Here is a 27419-nt window from a genome sequence, read left to right on the forward strand (position 1 = left end):
TGAAGAAAAATGGGAGTGATCCCTCTTAACCAGGCCTCTTACAGGTCCCTTATGACACCTAATGATGACTGTGATAAATAGCTTACAAGTGACTTCAACCATCTACAATTAATCAACACACCCCGTGGTGTAAGATCACTGCTCACTGGGGTGCGAGGTCATGGGCTTGCTCCTGACAGCATTTCTGAATGAGCCTAATCCTGTTCTTGCCACTTGGTTTTACAGAGTTCAGACAAGACAGGAGTCACCCATAAGCTGGGAGTTCTTGGTCACCCAAAGCAAGTGAGACTGACTTCCATGGGGGATCTAGCACCCTGGGAATGCAAGGTGGTCGGAGCCACCAGCATGGTAATGCTGTGAGTGTGGGCATCAACCAGCCTCAGCAGAGCTGTGGGACAAGAGGAGCTACTCATTCAGCTGGGACAGGCAGAGCAGCATGGGGAAATCCCAGACCAAAGCCCTGCAGAGGTCACCGGAAACATGACAGGGAGGTTTCAGCTCATGATCCCTAGAAAGAAACCAAGGAAAGGAAATGTGGGAGTCCTCCCTAAGCCCAGAATCCATTTGAAGCACAACCTTAGAGACCCAAGGTTAAGTCCAACATAAGAGAACACTGGGGTTGGTTACTCAGATCCCTTTCCTTTTCTTTTGAAGTTATGGCTTGTTTTCTAATTTTTTCTATTTCCATTGTACAATTTTCCATCACCAAGTTTCCCATTCATCTGCCACTTGTCTGGGCAGCTGTCATCTAAATCTACACCTTCCCTGCCCCTGTCTTCACCAGCCTGACAGCTGAAGCTGCAGATGGCCTCTTTTCCCTGCCTTCCTCTACAAGACTATTTTCAGATAACACCCCTGCAAAATGTAAAGGAGAAAGCCACAGAATAAGGGGCTGATGTACTGCTGCCTTTGTCGAGATACCTGTGAACACAGAAAAAAAACAAGCTGCTCAGTGTAGAGGGCAGAAGAAATGCTGACCATATCCTCTGAATATCTTATTTCTAGCATTAGAGGATCAGTTTCCCTTGACCTGTACCTGGTAGTGTAGCAAAGATGCTATAAAACACACATTAGTGCCTATTCTAGGACATAACATCCCTCATACACTGATGCTGGGCTGCAAAGTCTCCATGTGCCACCTAGGCTCTGGAGGGCCAGGGAAACCTTATAAGGTTCATTTGTTCTTAGCACCTCCATTAGAATCTATATTATATCGATTACAGTCTTAGTTTGGATCTTCTCTGTGAAAAAAACCACAAGTTTTCATCTGCAGAGTTGTATACTAACTGCATAACTCTATCCAGGAGCTGCCTATGAAGGGTCAGACTTCCCAATTCAGACAGGCTTGGTTTGGCAAAAGAAAAGCATCTGGGAAGGAGCGAAAAGAGTCTCTAAATCAGTTCCTGATGTAACTCAGAGCAGTCTTTTCTCTTTTTTAATTCAAGCTAAGCTCAATTGATATTGAAGCAAGATCCAGCACAATGCAATTTCCAGATACACTTTTCTGACAATAGCCTGATAAAGAACGTGCTTATTATTATGAGTGGGAAACTAGCATTCTGGGAGCAGGAGAGATTCACAAGTTAAACTAAAGCTATGCCTGCACTGCTATGAAACTGGTCTTGAGACCAAAGACTGTGAACCACTTTTGCATCCTGTCCTTGTGGCTGCCATTCAGAGAGCCAGCTGGATGCCTGCGTAAACATGCTTGTTGGCCCAGTGACTCACCAAGCATGTTCAGGCAAACAGAGTGCTGGGGACTCTGAAATATGTGCCTGGTCAACACCTGAGCTTGCATTTATAAGCTTACAGACTGCACCATAGAGAAGTTCAACCTTGGGGTAACTTCAGTCTATCTAAACAGAGCCTAAGAGTATTGAATAAATTTCAGAGCTAACTATGAACATCTCTGCTATGACTTTCTTACGATTGTGACCACTGACAACTCGGTGGCAACCATCTTTTCTGCTTAAATCTTTTCTGCTTAAGTTGATAGGATGGTCCCTTTAGCTTTTTGTATTCTAAGTGTCAAAGAAGTACAAGCAACTCGCTTCCCATACAGACCCAAAATATGTCATGTTTTGCTTCATTCATTTCTCAAGTGAAGCTGTCATGAAGGTGGAATTATGCACAGCCAGATATGGAGTCATTGTTCAGCCTTGCATTTGCCCCAAGATCCACCGGGGATGCGATGCAGCAGTCTCAGTTTTACAAGATACTTGCAAGGCATAACCTCTCCAGGGCACATACTGAAATGAGATTCTGCACTGAGAAGTTGTACAGATTAAATGCATATATAATTATATACTCTCCATTTCCTTACTCACCATGAATATCTTAGTGGTTTTTCAGGATACCCTTGTCAGGGTGCTCTATTTTCCCCATTTTCACCAATGAGAAAATAAAGCTTGATCCAAGCTCCCTTAATGTCTAAACTGACCCATGAAGTTTGTGACAGACAAAGGACTTGGAATCTACTTTCCAGAATTTCTAGGACCTCATGGGATTTCCACATCAGATATAATACTGTTTTGAATGTTTGGGCCCAGCAATACTGTATCAAAATCAAGTTTTCCAAGTCAGTGGAAGTTGCATTTACCACTGGATTTGCCTCTAAGATGCTAACCTCTGAGGATACCTACAATAGAAACATCTGCTAGTTTAATTAGTTCACAGTGTTTATCGGCTTGGCTGTTGGTGGGAAAAACTGTAGCATGGATGCTGTTCTTTTGGCAAAAAAGTGCTTCTACTGGTGGAGGACACTGCTTGGAGAATAAATGGAACCACTCTAGGAGAAGCACACCTTAAGGATCTATTTTAAGGCTCTTTGTGGATATAAAAGTACGTGATCTTAGGGAAAGCTATTGCACCATCACCTGCCTCAGTTTCCCAATTTGTAAAATAGTAATGCAATGAGCTCTTGATTGACAGGTGAACAGAACTGTACCAAACCTGGTTATTTCTGTCATTCTGGATTCTGCCACTTGTGTATTATTGGCATGGGCTTTGGGCCATAGGTTAATATGTTGCTGGGAAGAGAGGAGGGCAGAGAGAAACACCACACCTTGGTATGGTGGAAAGTGGTGTTGTAGAGAAAACCCCTGTATCCATATTTTCTGGCTGAGGAAGCAGGCCCCAGGAGACAGTATCTTGCCCAAGCTGCAGAAGAGGTTTGTTTAATGCAGTTGTCCTCCTTCTTCCCTATTCTCCTCTCCTACTATTGATACATGATCTGTGATTCCTTATCATAAATAAGATTTGTGAGCTCTTTGGGGAAATGGACTGTCTCTTCTCCTATACTTGTGCAGCTTGTACAGGGGTATAAATAATAATAGTCATTAATGCTAATAATGTGGTTTTTAACCTCCTGATCATCCTCTGTCTGATAAAATAGCTACAGGAGAGAAATCCTGCTTTGAAAAAGAAGCTACTGGCAGAAACTATTAACATTGCAAAGGCTAGCAGAAGTCAGGTAGTGCCAAACTTAAAGTTGTCTCCTCGTGTTTTTCATTAAGGCAGTCTGCAATTGCATCACAGTCTTATTTTTTTAAATAGTAAGTGGGCTGTAGGCTCTTCTCTGGTCAGTGCACTAAGTGTTTGTCTTTCTTAGCACCTGGTGTCAACGGCTTGAAATAATTTCTCACCATCCTTGTGTAGAGCATCTAGCACAACAAGCCTCGGTCTCAGTGAGGGCTCTGTACATGCCTGCAGCACAACTGACAAACAGCAGCAGGGGAAGGTACACGTATACTCATAGAGAGCAAGTAAGGGAAAGGGCCACCTTAGTGACTTTGCTGTTGAGGGGACCTGGATCAGAGGCCACTGAGTTTGGTGAGAGTCTTTCAACTGCTTTTATTGAGAGAGGTCTTCAGTAATGCGTAGAAATGTGTGGAGCCCTGCCTACACAAAGATTACTCTCTGCACAGTATTGAAACACAAGTGTTTCCATGCCACAAAAACCAAGTAGTATTTTCCAGGACCTGTGTTTGGCCAAATGAAGACCAACTCAATGCAACCATGTTTGCATGTTTTCTACTCCTCTGGGTAATGTTGTCCTCACCACCACAGGCTTGAGTTCCCTTCCAAGATGCAGTGATATTGTCGCTAGGATGGGCTAAAGACGTAAATGTGGGCAGATTTGTAGGGAGAAGTACTATCAGTTGTTAGACATCATATAGTTAAAAGTCTGAATACACTTTTGGGCATGCAAGCCCGTATGGCTGGAAAGCCTGTTTTGTTTTGTTCTTTCAGCTATATTCTTTAGTTTAATAGGAGATATTGCATCTTCCTACAAATCTTGCCTCACATTATTTGCCTTTCAACTCTCTATCCACAGTAATTTCTGCACTGGAACTGTTAAAAAAAGGCACAAATTGTTTCTTCCACTAATCATAAAGCACTCCCCCAGTCCCAAGTATCTCAAACAGCCAAACCCTTGCTTGCTCAAGCTTTCAAAAATTAAAACAAAATCATAAAAATCCATCCTTGGGTAAGAGACTAGGTCTGAAAAACATCAGCCTGGGAGTTCATAATTTCAGGATGTTGTGAACTGCTGCAAGGAGACTCTTGCAATGGGAATGCTCACACGGCCCGAGCTCCAGCTGCCTTCCAGACTGCTAAGTATGGACACCCCAGCACAAAAAATATCTGTGGAGAGCTTGCCGCTCTTCCGTGTTTCTGTCCAGGAAATGTCAGGCTATACACATATGTGCAGGTCAGCTCTCATTGCAGTCAGTGAGACTGATGTCATTTGCCACCCATATCTCATTTGGGTGATAAGTACAGACTTGGCAGTCATTTGTTTGGGACTTTCTCATGTCACACAGACTGGCTGGAGCTCAGTCAGCCAGGCATAGCGGGCAAATGGCCACATTTCCCTTTCCTGCTTTGCCTAAAGAACAAAGGACACATACAGGGGAGCGTATGGTAGCCCTGTCTCTAAAGTCAACCCATGATATATCTAGCAAAGCCAACAAGCCTTAGCCTAAAGGTGGAAGTACCACCCGGGGAACACGACACTTGACTTGTTGGGATTATGGGTCAGGAAGCCGGGCTGCAGTGTGCAGCAGCTCCTCCACAGTGGGCATGGAGGGTTAATGGAGGGAGCGCAGGGCCTTCAGCTGTGGCTAAAGGCCTGAAAAGCAACAGCTGGGATAAAAGGCTGCTTCTGGGCAGAGCAAGGTATGTGCCAGGGGAGCTGGGTGTTGCTCCAAGGAAATGTCTTTGGTACAGTGCTGCCTGGGGAAACAAGCCCTGAATCCCAGGAGGAGGTGAGAAAGGACTGTGCTGCCAAGCTCTGGTGGGGATTTAAAGACCAGGAGGCTGCAAACACACGGTCTTAAAATGTGCTCTATAGTGTTGAGGGATTGCTTGTACCTCTGCAGAGGCCAGTTAATGCTGGATGTGGCAAGGGTTTTGCGGTGTAAACACCTCTCCCTCTGGATTGTGATTTCCCTGCTGTTCATAAAAGCTGATCAGATTTTTTTTTTTCCCCCTAGTGTGAAAGAGCTGACTCTTTTCCCACAGAAAACATGACAACTCAAAAAATTATCTGCCAAATTTTTTTTTTTGGGTGCTAGCCAATTTTCTTTTTGTTGTTGTTGTTGTTCACGCTTGCAGATTTCCAACAAAACCTTGCAAACGTTCAAAGAGCGGAGGCCCTTTCTGAAGAACTTTGTATGTGTGCGTTTCCCCAGAGGCTGGGTTCTGCATGCCTGTGTTTCAGGCTTTCTCAGCATGGTCTGGGTGAGGCTCCCCTTGGAGAAGGAGTTGGCACCGTGGATACAGCATGGTAGACATGCTGATAGCATCTGCTATGCTATTTATTTTATATTCTAATTACGCAACAATGTCAATGTGCGTGTGTATACTGTTGGCAAATGCTTTTTGTGAGATACCCTTTATGTGACCCAACTTGTAGAGGATGTGGGTCTGCTATGGCTAATGCTAGAGAAACTCTCAGTCATTTGTTTTATACCAGTTCATGCAACACATTCGTCTCCAAGGGTTCTTGGTTCAGTCCCCACTGCGTCATCACAGGATTGTTGAAACTAAATGAGGATTCTTTCCATCTCTTCCCATCTCTTCCCTCCTTCCACCGCTCCTCGAGTGTTGCTGTTATCTCATTAGCTGGCTATTTCTGTGGATTTTTATCTACGGAATTGCTGTGTAGCCACATGTTACTTTCCTCAGTTGCTGGCCTGGCATTTATTTGTTCAAAAAAGCTACTTTCAGCTTGGAATCTTGTAGAAACCCTGGTGCAAAATTCTTCTCTTGAAGAAGCCTCAAAGAGACATTCTGCCATCTTTGATGGGTTTAACAGCAAGATAGTAGAGAGGAAGAGAGGCAGAAGGGGGGTGGGGGGGAGAGAAGCTGAGAGAGGGAAAAGGGGGGAATATAGATGAGGAGTGTGAAGTGGCAGAAAGGAAAGGGCAGGTGGGAAGTGTGGCTTGAGTGGGGTTGGCTTCTCTTGAATATCAGGCTGAAGGCGAATGAGAAGCATGAATGCTGTTTTCTCAGTCTACATGAAGGAGCCTAATCAGGTGTGAGACTATTTATCATGGTCTTGATGCACTGTGCATCCCTTCTATGAGAACTCACATTTCTGGACACTGTGCAGTCCTTGACCTTGGATAGTGGTGGGTTTCACAGAACCACATGACAAGTGAGTATTTCTTGCTGAGAGAACATCTCCTTCCACTCCCTTTCCCAAGATCACATGCAGCACATGCCACAACACTCTTCTAAATCACACTAAAATGCACTATTCATCATAGATGCACTAGTCCCAAAGACATGCCATGAAACCCACAGATACAACACTCAATAAAACAAGTAGTAATACACATATGTCAGAGACAGACATGCGGGACAGGACACTAAAACATGTAGAAAAAAACCACTCCTGGGTAATCTATGACTCTTGTCTCCTGCTTGCTTTACCAAGCTCTCTCAGCTTTAAATTTCAGGACCACTCATTCTCTTATGTAAACCCTGCAAAATTTGCATGGCCAACTGTGTTTTCAATACTATTTCTATTAAAGTAAAAAAAAAAAAAAAACACTAAGGCTTTTGCTAATGCAACGTGACATTTGCACAGTTAAATAACAGTAATTTGAAAAAATCCGTAATGGAAAAGTTAAAAGTTCCTCTATCAACTTTAACATGCCTGCTTGAGAAGTATTTTATGGTAGATTCAGTATAAAAACTTGGAAGAGAAAACATTATGTGTGTGCTGCACAACCAAGTTAATATTGATATTGCGTGAAGTGACTAAAGCTAAGATGAAATAGAAATGAAAATGTGAGTGCTTAAACAGTTAATAGCACAAAGCACATTTATTTATTAAAAATGGACAAGCATCCATGCACAATGCATCTAAATGCATCCACTCAGCCTTAATGAAATACTTCTACTATGCATTAAAAGTAGCCAGCTTTCAATCATTCAGACCTCTGTCAGAATCCAACTTTTTTTTTCTTTTTTTTTAAATACAGGATTGTAGATGTGCTCTTCAATAGCTGATATTTCTATGGTTCATCTGGCTTTTCAATACTAGAGTAAGTGGAAGAACTACAGCAATTTAAAAAGAAAGGACTTAAGAACAAGGACTACTGTGTATTTTGATTTTTGGTCGGTTGTTTTTGTTTCGTTGGGAGGGTTAATGTTTGGGGGGTTTAAGAAGAGTTGGGTGTAATTCTTGCTTCTGTTTTTGCCCTCACAATATGTAGGTAGCTGAGGGATTTGGCCACATGAAAAGTGGACTCACCTTTGGCTGGAGACCAATCCCAGAGAATTTCAGCCCCCAGAATCTGATACTCCTGCTCATATTTAGTAGCCTAATGTCCTGAGTAACCCCGTTGGTATGACTCAGCATGAGCAACGGAGCCAAAATCCAGCCCTGAATGTTTTTGAAGGTTAGGAGTATGTCACATAGGTTGTATGAAATAGCTGTTTCTCCTTTCAGTCATGCTGGCTTCTCCAGGGAAGCATGAGATGCTGCTACCTGAGAGAGCGCTTCTTCCTTTGCGTCTTCTCTCTGGACTTGTAACTACGACTGCCCATTCTGGATGGGAACAACACTGGGTTCAGCATCATCTCACACAAGTTTTATCCCTATGCAATTTATGGAGCAGCGATCCAATTCTATTATTATTTATTATTATTTCAATACAATTTCTATTACATAAATGCTCAAAGACTCCAAAGAGGACTGGACCCAACAGGCCATGGGATATTCATATCCAAAGTGTGAGATGGCCATGCAGTTGAGAGCTGTATATTATGGGATCATGCATAGGGTCATGAGCAGAAGTGTGTAGGTAAAGTAGACTTTGAATGGCTGCATAATGGTCTGATGAAAGTGGTAAGGTTGTGGGGCCATGTAGGATTGTGTGTAAGGTAGGTGAGAGATGAGGTTATGCATGTGACTGTGGTTAGCTGGGATGTTGGGATAGATGTTTGATAGCAGATGAGCTTTGGGGCCATGTATGGGGCTGAGGAGAAGATTTGTGAAAGAGTAAGAATGGATGTAATGCTGTATAATATATTAGTTGTAGATGGCACTGAGGTAATGGATGATGAAGGTATAGGACGAATGAAAGGAGGGATGCCAAGTGTATGGGCAGTCATAAGAGTCAGAAATGTATAGAGCTGGTGTGGCATTAAGGTGCTGGCCTAGCTTGCCCCTGAACCTGTGCTAGACCTTGATGGGGATTCCTGCAACAAAACTCAAAAACTGTCTCCCGTTTCAAGCCTACAAACTGATTGCCAGCACTTGATTTTGGCACGCTAACTTCCAAACACCTCGAGTGGCAAGTTTAATTTCTGCCTGTGCTCTTTTTCAGACCATGCTCTGTTGGTATCAGAGGATGAAAACAGTTTAAAAGGGAAACCATGAAAAAGAAGCATGCTCCTCCAGCTGACTGGAGTCAGTTGACTTTAACCCACTCTAATATTTTTAGTTTGATTTCTTTGGGAAACGAAGCCTAGCTGATAGTACATGTGTATCTGTTTGTCCATATGTTCTTCCTCCCAATAATTTTTCAGCACAACCAACTTCAACCATATTTAAAAGAGGGTGGAAGGCTGAAAAGTAACTTTGTTCCTGTATATCTCTTAAAAACTGGTGACTAGGTAATGCCCAACTCCCTCCATAGGGGAAAAAGCATGAATAATGCAGGTGGTACCTGGCAGCAGCCAGCCAGGCCAAATAGTGACTGCATTTTGCGTTGCATTGCAGTGTGCATTTTGGCCCACTAGGAAACAAGCACATGTTTCTGGGCTAGCCACAGCATGCCGTTTCTTTTTCTGACAGGTGATGTCACAGGAGATATGATGGGATCTGGCTTTCATTACAGCAGGGTGAGGGGGAATTTGGAGACAGCAGACAAGAACCCATGGAAAGCAGGCTTTGTGCATTCTGTTTGCAGAACAGCTTGCTCTGCAGCAGACTAATAAGAAATACTTCTGGAGTGGCATCGTTAGTGATGAGAATCCTACACACCTTTCCTACACGTGCACGCTCACCTTAGCATCTCGCATCCACAATGTGCGAGTTGGAGATTGGTATCCTTTAGCGGTGGCAGCTTTATGGGCTGCCATGGTGACCGCAGTGAAGGGGGCAATGTGGCCTGAGGAGGGGCCACCAGGCTGGGTGGGCAGCCCACCTGGGCTGCCACACTGCATCCCAGGGACAAAAGTTGTGCAGTTGCACTGCCTCCATGTCCCCAGCTGCGAAAGGACAGCCTTTTGTCAAACGCCTGGAGAGCGACTGATGAAAAGCCCTGTGTGAATGTTAAGTAGTACTTCATTACTGCTGTTCCTCTCACCAGAGGCAATGATTTTAGGGGGCAATAGAGCTACAGGAGCTAATTACTTCTTGGGAAAGGAAGTTTGTGCTACGTATGGTAGGAGGAACCTGTATTTGAAAGGAGAGGGGTAGTGGGGAGAAGCCTTCCGTGAGCAAACAGTGGCTTTGCAAGCTGGATTTCCTACACAGAAGGATTCCTTCTGGTCCCTCTGAAATTGCATGGAAGTCACGGGAGATCCAGCAAAGATTAATGCAGCCTGATGCTTGCTATTTTTCCTGGAGGCCTTGGCAGCTCTGTAATTACAATCAGTGCATCTGAATCTCCCTCTGGCCCCTGTATACTGCCCAGCAGTGACACCAGCATCGGAGACCCTTGCTTCAGAATTTGTCAAGCAGAACTCTGCTGAGAAATCAAACCTGCCCTGCTGCGTTTCTTGTTGTGGCGATGAGGAATATTCCTTCGCTGAATAACCTCTCCATGTCAGCTGGAGCTGGAGCCTTAGGGACTCCTGAGCCCAGCGTGGCTCATAGACCTGTGATCCAAGAGATACATTTGCAGAGGAATGAGAGAACCATATTTCTATAGCATAACATATATATATTTATATATATAAAAATAAAATAAATGAGCTGGCTTGCAACACTAGGTGGCAGAGGTGGGATCTTTTCTGCTCTGAGCGCTGTCCTATAAGGCATTGCTTGTTTAAGTACAGTCGCATTTAGTTGGAGCTGCAGGAGAGAGACAGAGAGATTCTCTGTGTTTACAGCCAGCACAGGCTACGGCGAGCATCTAACCTGGCCCCCCCTTTCTCCAGCACTTGAAGAGGGGAGTGCGAGGTTATTTGGGAATCTGGCCACTGCGGGTCAGCTTTCACTGCGGCTGGATTGTCAGAGCTGGTAAAGCAGAGCCCAGGGGGACTGAAGGGAGACACGAATCCCATTTTATTTGAGAGGAGAGAAGGAGAAAAAAAAAAAATAAATTGAGAGAGAGAGAAGCGAAGAGACGGAGAAAAAGGCAGAGGAAGCGAAGCGAGTGAGAGAGAAGCATGAGGACCTACTGGCTGCACAGTATCTGGGTGCTGGGATTCTTCCTGTCCCTCTTCTCCTTGCAAGGTATGTGATGAGTTCTTTCCTGCAACCTCCTCAAACCCCTCAGCTTGAATTGAGGCTGATGGACTGAGGATGGCCTGAAACATGGAGCTGGAAGCTGGAGCTTCCTCTCTCCCCCCTCCTTCACCTCCAAACCTTTCCCCCCCCCAGGAAATAAGCCAAGGAGAGATCGCTGCTGGTGAATCCTATGGTTAGAGGGCACTGCATGTGACTGACTTTGCTGCTTGTATTTATGCTTTTGCAGAGGGGGAGCTGGGGGGGCGCACAGTAAGATTTGCAAAGGAAAAGAGGGATGGGTGAAGGTGGTATCCCCTCCATCCACAGCCACTCTTTCTCAGCACTTTGGGTCACAAGTACTGATGCTCCTGGATTCTTCACCTTCCTGAGGAGATCAGTGTTAAGTTTCTTTTGGTTGTTTTTTTTTTTTTTTTTTTAATTTCCTGATTTATTTTTATTTTGGTTTTGCCGAGAGAGGGTGAGGTTAGAGGAACCTCTATGCCTCTGTCTGCGAAAACACTATGTCCTTCCCCTCCACCAGGAAAAAAAAGGGAGAGTCACGGAGGAAAGACAGGAGGAGGAAATTTGTTGGATATGGGGTTTTGTTCAGTGGAGAATTGCCAGCTGGGTTCCTTGCTTTAAGAGCCAAGTGTGAGTATGGAATTTAGTTTGAAGTGATGACAGGCGTGCTAGCTGGTTTTGAGATGCTTTCTGTAAACAGGAGTTAAGGGTTAATGCATCCCATGCTGTATGTATAAATACATGTCACACGTACACATAATCATAGCACTCCAAATCACAGCTTGTACATGATCCACACTCACTTATACACACCAGTGGTCCTTCGCACACATGCACACACATATACACACTCATGAATGTAGCAGGGAAGATGAATAAAATCACTCTGGCACATACAGTTCTAGTTCCCTAGCACATGCAATTCCTGGAGTGCCTGCCTGCCTCTCTCGCATTCACGTTCTCTCTTCCTCTCCCCCCCGCCTCCTGCAAGCCTTTTCTTGTGCTCTCTCTCCATCCTGCACACTAGTGTTCGTGGTTGCTTGCATATAAAAATCCCTTGCCTATCCTGCTGCACCAGCCTTGTAAGCCTGCGTGCGTGCACACATATACACACACATAGGTGAATATATAAATAAAGAGCATATATGTACTCTGTCTGGCCTACTCTGTGCCTCATGGTCTTGCATTTGCAGTGAGCTGCTTGCTTAGAGGGTACCTCGCTCTGACTGTCTTCACCACACACACAGTGCTTTTCTCTCACTCTTGTGCATGTGGTAGTGCATGAGTGCTGTGCACAGAGATATGCCCAGTCATAGCATCCTCACTTCCCCTTTGCTCCTACTTTTACACACAGTCTTGCATGCACTGGCCTCTTCTATTTTGTGTCTACTAAGCAAATTCCCATACAGGCGTGCTCCCTGTCACAAACATGCTTTCTGTTGCAACCTCACACTTACCTGTCACTACTGCATGCACTTGCTGCAAAATCCCTCAGTTTTTGCCACCTTCTCACATTTACCAAGTGCTCCTTTTCATACAGTCTCACTTCTGTCTCTGGGTTGCGTATACATGCTTTTCACTGTCGCATATTTTCTCTCAAACTTGCATTCTCTGAACTCTGGATTGTGAATCCAGCAGCAGCACCTTCCAGCTGACTTCCTCGCTGTGAAGTGGCTATTTCTGACAGGGGAGGAGGATTTTTTCCAGCACGTAGGATGTATGTGGGGTGAGAGGAGGACCGGTACTTGTGTAACATAAATAGCTAATGTCAGTAATGAAGTTGCACAGCTTGATGTGAACTTCCCTCTGCTCTGGAGGAGTAGGCACAGACCCGTCAAGGAAGGTGGACACTGGCAAATCACATCAACTCTGAACGTTGCCTCTCTCTCTGATGCATGTTTCCTAGCCTGTAGTCAATGGCGCTTGCTCCACGCAGTGTTTCCAAGTCACAAGCCTTCCCCGAGTTGCAACCAGAGCATCCCGATGCTAGCACAACCAGGAGCTGGTTTAGTCCTTTCTTATAGCTGTATCTTATGCCAGGCTACAGGCATTTACAGGCTTTTACCTTCTGTTTTAGTGAGTTACTATTGCCACAGTTGTATCAGCCACATCTATTTTGATTTTGAAGGCATCAGGGAAGGTCCTTTGGGGGCTGTCTTACCAGGTACCCTCTGAGAAGGCAGAGGCAACACAGTTGCCCTCCCTGGGTTTTGGGATGGGATGGGGGGGGGGGTTGCAAACCTGGAACTGTTTGTTCTACTGCTCCCACCCTTCAGACGTGATATAAACCAGACCCAGTCCACTGCTGGATCTAGTTTCATAGCCAGCAGTAATTTCCTTTCTCTGGTCTGGAGGGTGAGAGGATCAGGGAAACAGGAATATTGGGGCTGCATGGGAGGAGCAGGGCACCTCACAAGCAAGCCCAAAGATATCTGAAGGAGTTAAAAGTATTAAGTTAAAAGGTGGGAAAGTATTATGCCCTTAAAAAACAAACAAACAAAAAAAACCCCAACCCACACTTATTTCAAATTAACTGTTCTTCACTGAAAGCTGTGGTAACAAGCCTTAAACATTTCTGTAACCCTGCTGAGCATGACTCTTTGGAGCTCTTATCCTAGGAAACTGCAGTAGTGGCTCTGACAGGCAGTGACCCCAGTCGGACTGCTTCCAAGTGCTTTCTGAGCGCATCCTTCCAGTGCCAGCCAGCTGAGCCTGCACCTCTGCAAGCTATCCAAAACTTGTCCGTGCCTTCTCTCCCCCTTTTTTCTCGCTGTCCACTTGGGGGTGTACCAGTGAATGCAAAAGCAGCTCCTCGTCTTTTTCTGCTCTCCCAAAGCCACCAAATGTGGGGGTGAAGGGGAGCGATGCTGGTGCTGCTGGGTATGGCCGAGCTGAGGCTGAATAGCAGGCAATGGGGGTGCAGGGGAGGAAGCACAGCTGAGGCTGGCAGGAGACCTACGGGCTCCGCAGTGCCAAGTGGCCAACACAGGCTGCCTCCTCCAGCGCCTCTGCCAGGGGACGTGCAATGGGTTGCCTGTCCCCTGCCTGCCTGGGCTCGGGGGTTTTGGCACAGAGACAGGCTTTGCTCCTTCTCCCCTAGGTTAGAGGCTCCGAGTCCTGCACAGAGGATTTTTTTTTTTTAATTTTTTTTCCTGATCACTATGTTTCCTTAATTTTGTGGTTCAGGATTCTTGCGTTTCCCTGCTGCTGTGCTTCCAGTCCTCGTTCAGAGGCAGGTGGTTTGAAGGCAGGACGGTTGTTTCTCCTGCATGGTGCACTGGTCTTCCTGCCGTGTGGGGGCTGGAGGAACAAAAGTACCTACGCACCCCAATGCTGCTGGTGGGTGGGATTTTCTAGTGGCATGCTGCAGCTCTTCCCTTGAATGGATTTGTCTCTTAGTGTGGTGTGCCTCATAGTTTCTGATAAAGATCAGATTCTTGAATTGGACTCAAAAGCTGAAATTTTCTTTTCCTTTTTTTTCCCGAAGTCAAAAATTGGGTGCATGGGGATGGGGAGGAGAAGCAAATTATTTGGGTCTATCAAAAATAGCATTGTAATAATCTAGAAGAATTTGGTGTTGATGTCTTTGCTTTTACCTATTACTCTATCTTAGCTGTCAATTTGAAAAGTAATTTTGATCCCCCCCAAGGATTTTATTTAAAAAATGAATGCCTTGACAAATTATACATTTTCTCCAGCATTGCTTTACATTGAAAATTCTTCCAAACAAACTCTTTCCCTTGAAAAATAACAGCTGTTTCAAAACAGCGATTTGCTAAAAAATCCCAGTTTGTTTTAATGAACGACCTCATTGGTTAATTGCAAGAGATTTTGCGCTTTAAAAAAAAAAAAAATAAGATACCTCCAGAGCCAATTTAGTGAAGTAGATGCTTTAGGAAAGGACATGCAGAACTGGTCTGCATAGTACTGGTAGCATTTTTTTATGATGTATTTTTTGAGCTGTTCAAGGGTGTTCATAAATGGGGAATGAGTCTGATGAAAGAAATCACAGAAGGTGAGTTGGATGCTTTAGGTTGGTACGTAGTACAAATATTATCTGTAAAGTCTCATGTTTTATAATGTTACTGGGCAATGTGGGTGTGAAAAATGATGTTTGTTAATGTGCGAGGTTTGTGCAATCTATACGGATGGAAGCATGTGCCCAAGTGTTTCTGTGCTGATAATGTGTAATGGATGAGGAGAACAGAGGGAGGAGCAGGAATGTATGTGTGTGTGCAAGTGGTGACATTGTGGTATATGGGTAACAGCATGGGGTGATTGTGATGCGGTTGGATAACATTTAGACATCACTGACTGGAGAAAAAAAGACTTTTCCTGCTCTCCTGAATATACTTTTCTTCCTATCTATCTGTCTTCAACTCTCTCTGTCGAATAAGGCAGGGGAAGCTCTCACAGGCTGGACTGTATTGATGAGGTAACAACTCACTCAGCTGCCTTGCATTCCCTTAAATGATGAAGAGGTTCAATACTTAAAACAAAACACTTTTCTTGTAGGCTTGAGATAGGGAAGAGGCAGAGAAAGAAAGCTTTTTATCTGCAAACAGGGACCATTAAAAAGATATCCCCAGTGTTTCTTCTAGTCCTATCCCAGTACTTGCAGACCATTTGAGTCCGTAATTACCACACCAGTAAAGACCCATTTCCCCTAGCTGTTATAAATCTCAGTACTCAGCTACCTACTCAGAGGTCTTTATTATGATAAGTAGAAACTTGCTTCATCTTTTAGTCTGAGATCTCCTCTCACACAAGAGTTTTACTAGTCTTGTAACAAATACCCTAGTCCCTATGTTTGTGGGTGCTCCTTTTCAGCCTGCAAGCACCCATGCATACACTAGTGGTTTCAGGAGGAGACAGGTTCATTAAGAGTTACTCTTTCCACCCCCTTTTTTCACCTGCGAGTGATAGAGCTCCTTCCAATCAGGGTGAGGAATATGACTGCTGTCATCCTAGGCTGACGGCAGAGCCAATGCTTTAGAAGTTCACATCCTTACTGTGTACCGGCTGTGCTTCCTATAAGCCTTTGGGTACACCAAGGCCCTTGCCTTGCTGGTGGGGACGGTCCCCTTCCCTCAACAGATTTACCCTGTGCAAGAGTGATTTGCTTAGGAATGGGTTAAAGCAGGGATGTTAATGCGTGCGTCCCAACATGATGTAGCCCCTGCAGCAGCAGCTGGGTGCTGTGTGCAGTTACCTGGAGAGGCTGGTATGGCTGGGCAGGGCTGGTGAGGCAGTGCTGGTGCTGAAGAGCTGTAGCACTGCTTACTGACCTGTACACTGTGAAGTGAAAACAGGTGGCAAAAGATGGTTAAGAGTGAATGCAAGGGAAGCCTCCTTTTTGGGGCAGACCTGAATACCTGATGGGCTTTCTTGTGGAAGAGGATCTGCTGAAGTCGCTGGCTGATAGAGATTGTTAAAGGACTGAATAATCTGTGTGAAATCCATAGTGGTAGCAGGCAAAGGCATCCTGGAAGTGTCTGGGGAAAATCTTCATGTGTGCCTTTGAATATATGGGCATGTGCTTTGCAAAATATTGTCTCCTTCAAGTGCGGGGTGGCTGCTGGGAACATGCAGTTTTGCTGTCTGCAGCCCCCATAGGAAGCATGAATCTTTCGCTTCAGTATCCCCTTTTCCTTAAAGAAGTGTGTGCCATAGTTTTATGTGCTGTTCAGACTCAATGAGCAATGGTTTTGACAGCTGTTGTGCTCTTCCTGCTGTCGTTTTATCTGGGATAAAATAAAGAATATCAAGCACAGTACAGACCACCTTGTCCTGCTCTGAGAAGGAGTAGATAAGGGCAAGATGGAGATTCGTGTGGGTGAGCATGTGAGACACAGCCCTCTCCTGGTGTCGGGGAAGGGCAGAGATCCCTGCAGGCAGCATGGAAAGGAAGAAGAAATGCTGTGAATTCATGATTCTTACAGAAATGGGCAGGGGGAAAAGAGAAATCCAGGCTTGATTCTGTGCTATGCCATTGCACTGTGGTGCTTTGGCTGATGCTGGATATCCTGGAAGCTGAGGCATTTCCCTGTGAGCTCCCTCCAGCAGTTGCCTGCCAGTGGGGCAGTGTTGCCCTGCTCACCTGTGTGGAAGGAAAGGGAGTAGCGCTGCAGTGGGCTGCTGCTTTAATTTCTCTGAGCCAAAGGAGTATTCTCCCTGCCGAAGGCTTGCGGGGCCTCACAGTGAAGTGTCTGGCTGATCATATCTGCTGTCTTAAAGTTCATGGAAAAAATTCTGCATGACTACTCGCTGGGGGAAAAGGGCCCTTTACTCTAGACCTGCTTACTGGTCACCCACAAGCACAGAATAGGCTTTCGCTCTGCTTGTCACCTGTAGAGGTACTAGACTTTGTTGAATGGCATCTCTGGGAGGAGATGGTTTTGGGGGCAATGCAAGGATATACGCATTTAATTAAGGCAGGCTGGTGTGTTGTGGGTTTTTGAGGTTTTTGTTTGTTTAAAAAAAGATCGCATCAGAAGGTAGGCTTTAGAGAAAGGGTTTTGGCTTAAAGCAAAGGTGAGTATAACTGGACCTGTGGGCTCACAGTCCGGGCTTTTGCAGTTCCTAGGTTATATAAAGCATCCAAAAGAAACTCCTCTGAAGATGGCTTGTTCTTGAAACCTGCTCCCTTCCCTAGGATCTACCTCTGTGTGACCTCATGGATGCTGGTTTCTTCATTTCTTTCAGGTTTGGCAGAGCTCTCCCACAAAGAGGGTGGTCCTCTCCCTTTTCTGGTGATGTGTTCTTGGCTATTGGGAGGGGATGAGCAGTGGGATGAGGGAGGGAGCAAGCAAGGAGACAAATGGAAGGCTGCGGAGTTTTCCAGCCAGGAAATCAATAGCATATCAGCATGCAGCCACTGGGATATGAGTATGCAATGTAAGTGTGTAATCATAGCTCCCTCTCCTCTGCCCCTTAGCACTTATATTGATGGTGAGTTGCAAGCTGGAACCAATTAAACCTTACAACCTGCTAGGACAATAACTATTAATATTCTTCTGCATGCCCTCTGGCTGCTGCACCTGCATGGAGCCTGGCTGTGCTTGGTCCTCAGCAGTTGACCCAAAGCTACATCAAGAGCGGGAACAAGGGTCTTTCTGACCATAAGCCTTGCAGCCAATGCACTGTGTTACCTGACTTCCACTTGTGTGGGTGTCGGTGAAGCTGACTGTGTTGATATATACTTGAGTGTCTGACAAAGGAGGGATTTGCAGGTGAGGATTTGCCTGCAGGAAGGAGGGGTTCTTTCAAGTAGCATCCATGGGGTTTTTGATGTGTAAACATGTTCAGACTTGTACCATTGTGGGTCCCTCTGCTTGTATAAGTACGTACTCTTTGCCTCATAAGGCTACTTTGTTGTACAATGGGATCACTTGTATCACAACATCCAGTTTTATTTATGCCTGTATATATGGTCTGTGCATGAAGGTATAACCAGAGGCCTTTTAATATCTCTTGGCTTTTGAGAAGACGCATATGCAGAACAGAAGGGGATGGTGGAGATATATATGTGTGTGTGCGCACGTGTGTTTGCATGTGACAAAATGCATAAGTTCTGTGGTAAAGATGCTTGTGCCGTGTTAACAAATCTAGTTCAGAGTTGTGTTTTGTGCAAGGCAGATGTTGTGAAATGTTAGTTCAGTAGGTGAATGCAGCATCATTATTGATAAGGATATCTGTGTAGCTGTGTAGGCTTTTGGAGTGACCATTATTCATAGCAGATTTGCATCCTATCTTGACATGGCAAGCAATTGCTGCAGTGAAGCAGAATTGTTACTGTGGCTTGGCTACCCCTCCTCATCTTTAGGATAGCCTCAGTGTAAGGTGGCAATGCTTCAGTCACCTGGGCATGAAATACACTGTAGAGAGTAGAAAGGACATGTTTGACTCCTGCACTTTCATGGGAGAGTTCCTGGGAATAGAAGAAAGAAGAGGATAGAAGAAGGCTTTCTTACGCATGCAAGCTGCACTCTTTTTAATTAGACTGACATACTCAAAAATCATACAACCTGACTGAGCCAACCTTTCTTATGTAGCTATGCTGTTGTCTACTGTATGAGCAAAGGATTTCTGGGCTGGATGCAACCTGAACCAGTAAACCGGCAAGTCTGCACTTTGGCTGTACCTGCATTAACATAGCCTTGCTGGTTTAACTACCTCAACAGCACAGATTCTGTCCAGCATACCTGTGTTTTGTCAAGTCTCGGGTTTAGCTAGCTGAGTAAAAGCAGGATAGACCTGACTGCAGGCATGACCCTGTGAAATGTTCTGCACTTCTTCTAGATCTTCTGTAGAGGGAAGGAAACTATTTGTCTGGAAGTGTCTTTGTGCTGTACCAGGGCTAGGGCTTTTATTAACAGTAATTTCTCAGTGATTCAAAGAAAAAAATATTAATCATACTAGCTAAAGTGGTGTAAGAGCTGCCTGTAGTCTAGGCCTGCTAAGAGAGCGAAGGTAGGAAACGGTGAGAGCTAAAGTGAGGGTACAGAACCTCTCCTCCATTTCCATCTATCCTAGGTGCCTACTGGTGACTGGTTTGTGTACTACCCAGCAGCCACAGAGCTGCAACAGATTGGGCTGCCAATGACAACAACAAAAAGTCAGGCTGCAGCATGAGGTAAATGAGGTGTGGCATTGCCCCAGAGGGACCTAGAGCTAAGGTCAGCAGTACAAAGTCTTCCTTCTCTTCTGGTCTGCTGTGTGCATAGAGGAAAGGGAGAAAAGGCCATTCTGGCTGGCCTTGCTCTGTCTGTCCTGATGTAAAGCTTTGTAGCAGCAGGCTTTTCTTCAGGCTTCAAGGGACCTCACAAGACCCCTCCCTGCTTGTAGGCTCTGCTCGTCCCCTGGTCAACCTGAAGAGTTTCTGGTCTCTTCCTCTCCCTCCTCCTGCTGCCGAAAACAACCCAACCAACCACAAAAAGCAAAACAGGACGGCCCAAGCTGTCCTTGGTGCTGAAGCATTGCTTGAGCTGCTATGGAGGAATGGCAGTGTGAAAGGTACTGTGGAGACAGGACACTTCAAACCGCTGCTTTCTTTGCCACATAGCAGGGATCCTTACAGTGCCAGCTTTGAGGTTCATGCAGACCTGGGGATGCTATATGAGAAGAGGCTTTGAAATTGTTACAGGGGGAGGCTTAGGAGGACCTTGATCTAGAAGAGCCATTCTTGTGGAGCTGCCACCTTTCCCTGGTGCCTTGGCTACCCCACAGATGTCCTGGGAGCTGGCAGGAACCTTGTAAGATTTCTTACTAAACCCTGCCTGAAGCTCACCAGAAGTTTGTTGAAGGAAACAAAAAAGTTTTGCAGAATGTTTCTGCCTCACTGAATTGGCATTTTTCTAATAAGGAAAAAAAGGTGTTTTGTTGGAAAAATTCCAACTTGAGTTTCAAGAACAGGTTTAGGCACAAGTGCTTAAAGGCTTTTCTGTGATGTGTTATCTTCTGTCATAAGATTACATCAAAGTCTCAACTATGATCTAAAACAAAACAGTTCTGAAAATTGTGGCCTTCATAAGTGTGATGAAAAACTTGAAAATATAATCTGAGTGCAGCCAGTAGCTGGTGTCTGTCTTGAGTCTGCAGACAGCTGAAAGAGCATCCTCAGGGACATATCACTCCATTTATTTCCCTGGGGTGTTAGGTCTGACCTTCTCCTGCTAATACCTCTTTGGGAAAGGGTTTTCAATACAGCCAGCAAGGAGTGTGGTAGTCCTGGCCCTCTCAACCAGGGGTTAGATGCACTTTCCCTGAGGGAAAATTCTCGGGGAAACCACTGTTGCCATGCTTGCCTCAGTGGCTCAAAAGTGAGAGTGGCCCTTTTTTGATGGGACCTGCCACAGCTTGATGGGACTGGAACCTGAGAAGTGTGCACCATGTGGAAGGGTTTTAGGTTATGTTGTGGATTGTGTTTGCGTTGGATAATGGGAACGTTTGTTCAGTTTGGCTTGTGACCATTCCTGGACAGACTGGGAACTGTAAAACTGGAGAAAACAGTGGAGAAAATTCACAAGACGACTTTCTTAAACAAGAGTTTTAAAGGCTCTACAGAAGATCTACCCCCACTTTTGTTTGGAATTGGATTTCCTTGAAAGAGGCCCAGTTGATGTCACTGGGGAGGCGGCAATGTCCGTTGTGTGGGACTCACATCCCGTAGCGATGCCATGTCTGAACCAGAGGGTGAGCATGTGCATGTGTCTGTGCGCATGGCATGTGCGGGGACTGTGCTGTGATCACCAGAATTACAGTCTAGCCAGATAACGAGCTGTTGTTGTTTACAGTGCTTGGTTCCGGGCACTTCAATTCCAGAAAGATGTAAACAAAATTAGAGGGAATTCAGAGGATTGCAAGGAGAATGATTAAGGGGCTGGAGGGACTGACTTATGAGGAATGCTTGTGAGAGCTAAATATATAGCTGTTTTGGCTAAATGACTAAAGAGGAGCTATGCTAATGATGTAGGCATAATGGGAAGGCGTGAAGAATTGTCTAGTGTGGACTGAGAGCTAGAAGTGTCTCTCATGGTTGAAAATTTGGAGGAGGGAAAAGAAAAAAAATTGGCAGAAGAGAAAAATACTTAATGGGAGAAAGAGATTAGGTGGTGAAATAGCTTTGTTAAGAATTGTGGCGGAATTGCTGTCATTTGGGATATCTGAAGTTTGGCTGGGCAGAGCCCTGGAGAATAATCCATGCACTACAAGCTTGAAAAGGTCCCTCGAGAGACAGTCTAGATGCCTTAATAGATTTTTATGCTGTCATTAATTTCTGAATCACAGCTAATACTTCCAGTCTGACAAAGAACCATATTCTTTAAAGCATTTTTCTTTCTTGCCGTGTATTATTTCTGCTGTGACGCAGATACTGGTGCAAGACAGACTCATGAGGAAGTCTTCTGCTATTTTAACAAATGAAATCCTGATTATCAACTGCTTAACTCAAAGACTTTTTTCCTTTTTCCTTTAGTAGGGTGTTCGTTCAGATTTATCTGAGCAAGAGCAGCCTGCTGGACACCCAATAAGATGAAGTCCCAGTATCTGTAACTTCGTCCTATCAGCTGTGCTAGGCTTTGACAGGTTTCCCATTGCCACATACGATACATATATATCCTCTGCCCTTTCTTTATCTCGCACATTTTCAAAATGGTACCTGAACAGTGGACTAGTCCCTCCAGGCTCAGAAGCTGATGTAGTTGAGCTTGTAGCATTCCTGGCATGTCACAAGAGCTGAGCCCTCCCAGGGCCATCTGTGAACTGGAGGGAGGTGGGCCCATGAGGGAGGCGGAGGTGGAACAAGATGGTAGGAGATTACCGAGTTGATCGGTGGTGGTGGGGAATCGGCCAGCTGGTTTGCTCTTATCTTGCTTACAACAGGAACTGAATAGTGAAAGCTAAACGGGTGGTGTTGGCTGCTCAGTTTAACACTTTTTTGGGAAGAGAACAGACTGAATTGATAGCAAGTTTTGTGGTGGTTGCTGTGCTGGCTGGCACTGTGGGCTTCCAGAGGTAAAAGGGTATTGCAGCTTGAGTCAAAGAGCCAGGATACATAATGGGGATTATCCAGACTGAAGATTATTTGTGCCATGGATGCAGACCCAGAGAGAGTTCATCATAGTTTATTAGCTCAGGTACAGGACTATGCAAATTGCAATCTGTTTCCTGGGCAGAAAGCAAGGAGCACTATTTTGCATTGCATGCAGTCCAGACTGGTAAGTGTTGCTGGATCTTTCCCAGTCTGTGCAGGGCCAGTGTGAGGGTCTCAAGCAGCCCAGCCCAGCCGTGCCAGGGAACAAGGTGTAGAGACAGCTGACTCTGGTTGGAAATTGATGCATCTTAGCTTGGACTTAGCACTAGCCTTGGTATGTGCAAGGTGGCTGGTGGTAATGACATCTTTACTTCATGCTCCCTAGCAGAGTGGGAGAGCTCATTAGCTCAGATTTAATGCAACGGGAGTGCAGTTGGGCTCTGGCTCTGAACCAGGGACAAGGAACACTGTAGACTTGAGTTGTCTGCACTAAACTTCCTGATTTTTCCATGTTACAATCTCCTCTTTAAGAAATATGTAAGTCCTGAAAAGAATACAAAATCCCCCCTTTGCTTTAGGTAGAGTTAGTCGGCTGCATTTGTGCCAGAATGGGAAAACTGGGAGATGTGAGAAATTCAGTAAATGATGAAGAAAAGGAGAAGATTGGAGACTTCAAAGGTGAGAATCTGTATTGGCAGAGACAAGTTGCTGTTGGATGGTAGGATGCATGCTCATGAAGATGGAGAACTTGAAATACAGGCCCAAAGACCAATGGATGTACTGTTCTCTGGGTATTATTTAGGCAATCTGTGTGCCCTCTAGTGGCATAACTCATGGAGGGAGATAGAAAGCTACTGCTGCTACCATTAATCAAAGGCAGTATTTCTTAAAAAGCTGGACTATGTGTTTGGAGCCCGAAGGATGAGGGTTCTCAGTCCTGGCTCACTGCAGAGAGAGGAGTGGGGTGAGAGAGAGATAATTTGTCTAGTAATTGTGTTTGTTGCATGCAGCAAATGGATTTGTTACAGCACCTTTTAATCATTGTTCCGTGGGACTTTGCTAATCTCATTCTAACCCCGGCAGAACATTTGTTGCTTTGCACCCAGCTGTTGAGTCAGAGCACGATGCTACCGCCTCCTTTAGATATTGGTGCAATGTCATAGCAGCAGGAGGCCTCAAAACAGATTCCTGCAACTGGTTGTACAGGATAGAGCCGTGGGGTTGCTCTGTGGGTTGCATGAGCTGTAACTCTGAAAGGAAAAGAGAGACCCAGAATGCTATAAGGAAGAGGGTAGTTGGTGGCAAATTTGTGGTTGTATTGCTATGTGCTGAATTTTGGAAGAAAAATCTAGCATTTCAAATCCAAAATCTAAAATAACCTAGGTATCCATTCTCCAAAATTCCTGGTCTAGATATCCAACAGCAGTATTATTTAGTAGTAATGTTCATTGGAAGGGAGACTTCTCAAGTGAAAAATTATTTTGGTTTACTGTTATACATACAGTTGAATGAAGTGAAAAAAGTGGATTGATGCTATTTAGTAACTACTTTTGTTAGTAGTCAGAGTTGGTGCTGTAAAAATGATCATGCAAATACAGTAAAACAGATAATTCTTGGGAAAATGTGGATGTTTAATGAAAATTGCTACAAGGAAGGATTTCTCATGGCTAGGATGGCCTTTCTGAAAGAAGCAGATACTGATCCTAAGCCAGTGCAATATAAGACATCAAGGTCTATGTTTCTGCTCCAAAATAGAGCAGGATCTGGAATCTGGTTATCCCACAATGTAAAAAGCACATTAATCCCTGGGCTCTGACCTGTTTTGGAGAAGTCTTTTTTTTTTTTTTTTTTTCCCCTCCTCTCCTAGTCACATTTTTAGCCACCATACATGTTAGAGTCAGAGCTCTGTGACTTCCAGTATTTGGTGTGGGGCTTGCATTAATTGCTAGATAGGAGGTGAGCAAAAAGGTCTGCACCTGCCACACAGACACAAGAAAAAAAAGCTCACGCTGCCAAAGGCGAGCTCCATGTCTCTGTGCTTTGGCTTGCTGCGCTGAAGAGCAGGCTGTGGGAGAGCCTCCACTTGTTGCAGCGGATGGCTGGGAAGTGCTTGTTGGGTCTGTGGGCCGAGGTGGCAGCAGCAGGACACAGTCCTCGCAGGTATTTCAGTAGGCGATAGAGTGGGGATGGTGCTGTGGCCATAAAATGGAGAGCTCCACATTTCTGACCAAATCCCTGTGTATTGCCCTTGGTGGATTCAGAGGTGGGCAGCTCTGTTGCATTTGTAAAATGTGCAGTGCAGTGTCTGCCCTGCAGCCTCCAGCCAGTATGGCCAATTCTTTTTTGCTCCTGATGTTGGCTCACTGGAGCTGCAAGCAAGGGGGAGGCCTGCGTCTTTGCTTTCATACCCCTGCATTAAACTTAAACTGGGATATTTGATTAATCTGTTTCCTGCTGCTGCAGCTTTATGACCAAAATATGGGACCAAAGATGTGCTTGTAGCAAAGCAGTGTAGCCCAACAACTTCTATGATGTCTACCTCCTGCACCAGGGTCATACTCAGAAGGTATGACCTAACGTTTGTTGGAAACCATGAATTGTGCATTGAAGTTAACGTTCTGGTCTGTGGCCTTATTTGTTGTTGTGAGGTAGAAGGTTGCCTAACGCCTCTTGAAGGTTTTTTTTGCTTTTTGGGTGGGTTTTTTTTTCTGTGTTACTGAAAAACAAGGAAGAAAAAAAAATAGCTGTAAGGGCTATTTGTCTGTTTTAGGTAGACCCAATGTGGAGTCCCTAATCCAATTTCAGGGAGCAGAAGCTTTAGGCTGGATTTACATTGTCTCTCTCTAGGAGGTTAAAGATGTGTCGTTTGATTTAGTTGTCCTCTGCAGTCCATCTTCCAACTTGACGCTAAGAAAATTTTAGTCCGGTACATTTCTGTGAGGGGAAGAAAAAGGGGATTGAGTTGTAGTGCACGTGTGTTTTTATCAAAGGCAGTTCTGCCCTCCTGAGTGAGGATACCTTTATCCTTCTGCTTTCTGCTGGCACTGTGAAATGCAGTTTGTTCCTGTCTGGTTTCTTCCTTTTGTCAAGGGTACTCCAAATGAAGGATCTTCAATCCTCCCCATGATGATAGCAAATTTCTTATGGGGTCTGATCTGGGACTTAATGGTTGCATCTGGATAACTAGGCACATTACTTAGTTTGCAGAAACTATAGAACTGGTGGTACGAGTGCAAGAAGCAAAGCATCTGACTGGATTCTCAGATTCAATACTGTCTTGCAGTGCAGGCTGGCAGTTAGAAGAAACACTTTTTCATGTATAAGCTTAGGCATCTTTGAGTTGCAAATGACTAAGAGACAATAAAACACACATTGCCACTCTCACGGGGATCCTTTTAAAGCTAGAACTGCACTTTCAATTAACTCTACCATATATGGCCAAAGTCAACACTGCATAAAACTTTGATAATTTCACATTTTAAAAATGTATCGGAAAGTCTCATTTGTACATCTTCACTGAAAATTTCATGAATTGCACATTTCCTGGTGTTAGATGTTCAATAAACTTAAATAATGCAGTAATTTACATCTAGAAGGTTTGCTTTAAAACTGAAGACTGGCTACTTCTCTTCTGGATTGAGAACAGCTCTTTCCTTTTATGACTTCACCAACTAGAATGGACACTTCTGTTCTTCTGAAATTGTTGGAGATCTGTACTGACCCCTTAGTAGCAAAACCCTGACATCAGGAAGATACATGAGGTATCAGCATATAGCTGGACATAACGGTATCCTTTTCGTTTGAGCTTGATGTTGCATCCTTGTTTGTTTTGTGGGCATCAACATTGGATCTATTTAGAAATTTTTCAGCAAAACTTTTCTGTATTTTAGTGTCTTCTCAGCTAATTGGGGAACTTGAGGGTAGAGGGCAGAGCTTGCCTGAAACCAGTTTGTGAAATCCAGGATGGAAGTTGTTAGCACAGAGTGCTTCCTGTACAGGAGTAGTCAGGTTGCTGGGAATGTCTTCCTACATGTTACAGACCCAAGGTGAGCTCCTAGTTTGAGAGGATGAAAATATGCGATGTTCTGTCCATTGATGTCCATGCCCTATCCCCAATTTGGTAAACAATGTTTTTTGCCTTTATCTGACTGACCTCAGAGGAATAACCTGTGGTGTAAAGAGGGAGACTTTAAACAAAGCTCTCTGGAGCTCTTTCCTCCCTTTTAGTAATTTCATTTCAAAGTTTTTCGTGGTCACCCAGTCTCATCCTCCTTGTCCTTTCTGCAAACAAGCTGAGGGTGTAAGCATGCTCTACCACACTCCTGCTTTTCTGTAAATGATCTCTATGCTCAACTATGGATGAACAGTAAGGAGGAAAAAATGGAGCCCAAGGTACCTATGGCAGTCCTGGGACAGCACTGCTGCAGACAAGCATCCATTCTGAAGGTGATCTGCTGGCCCTGATCATGATGGTTTATAAGAGGGGTATCTTAAAATTGCCTCAAAGCAGTGCTTCTCATCAGGAGATAGCTTCCACTTCCTCCTGCAATATTGCTCAGTGACCTCCATCACAAGTCATATCTAAGGGTATAAAAAAATATGGTACATGCTATACCTTCGTCTGCCAGCACCTTAACAAAAATAGGCTGGGCCTTGTTAATCCCAGCTGACCATGTACAAACCAAAGGCTAAGATATTTGCCTAAGGTGATGAGCTAGGTCAGCGGCAGAGCAGAACCTGGAGGACCCATTCTCTGTCTGGTCCCCTTGCACCAGTGCTCCTGCACCAAGGGCAGGACTTTGCTAGTTTGGATCTCCTTGGGCACCAAAATAGGCAGTGCTGGTGACAGAAAAGGTGAAGCAGAGAGCTGTGAGGCACAGGGAAGTGGTCAAGGAGAGGGAGGCTCCCTGGTGTCTGTAATGAGATGTGTGGAAGATGTCTGGGGGA

The 27419-nt window shown here is 44.8% G+C and overlaps 1 protein-coding gene across 1 annotated transcript in view; it reads left to right on the top strand.

The window, feature by feature from the left end:
* Positions 1–10511: 10511 nt before the first annotated feature.
* LSAMP (limbic system associated membrane protein) overlaps positions 10512–27419 on the top strand; it is a 1043674-nt gene continuing 1026766 nt past the window's right edge. Inside the window, exon 1 of the mRNA XM_076348934.1 lies at positions 10512–10924. Within this exon, the coding sequence (XP_076205049.1) occupies positions 10858–10924 (67 nt within the window). The 5' untranslated portion in view covers positions 10512–10857. The remainder of the gene's footprint in view (positions 10925–27419) is intronic.

The sequence above is a fragment of the Aptenodytes patagonicus genome, chromosome 1 (assembly GCF_965638725.1).
Source record: "Aptenodytes patagonicus chromosome 1, bAptPat1.pri.cur, whole genome shotgun sequence".
NCBI classification, from domain to species: domain Eukaryota; kingdom Metazoa; phylum Chordata; class Aves; order Sphenisciformes; family Spheniscidae; genus Aptenodytes; species Aptenodytes patagonicus.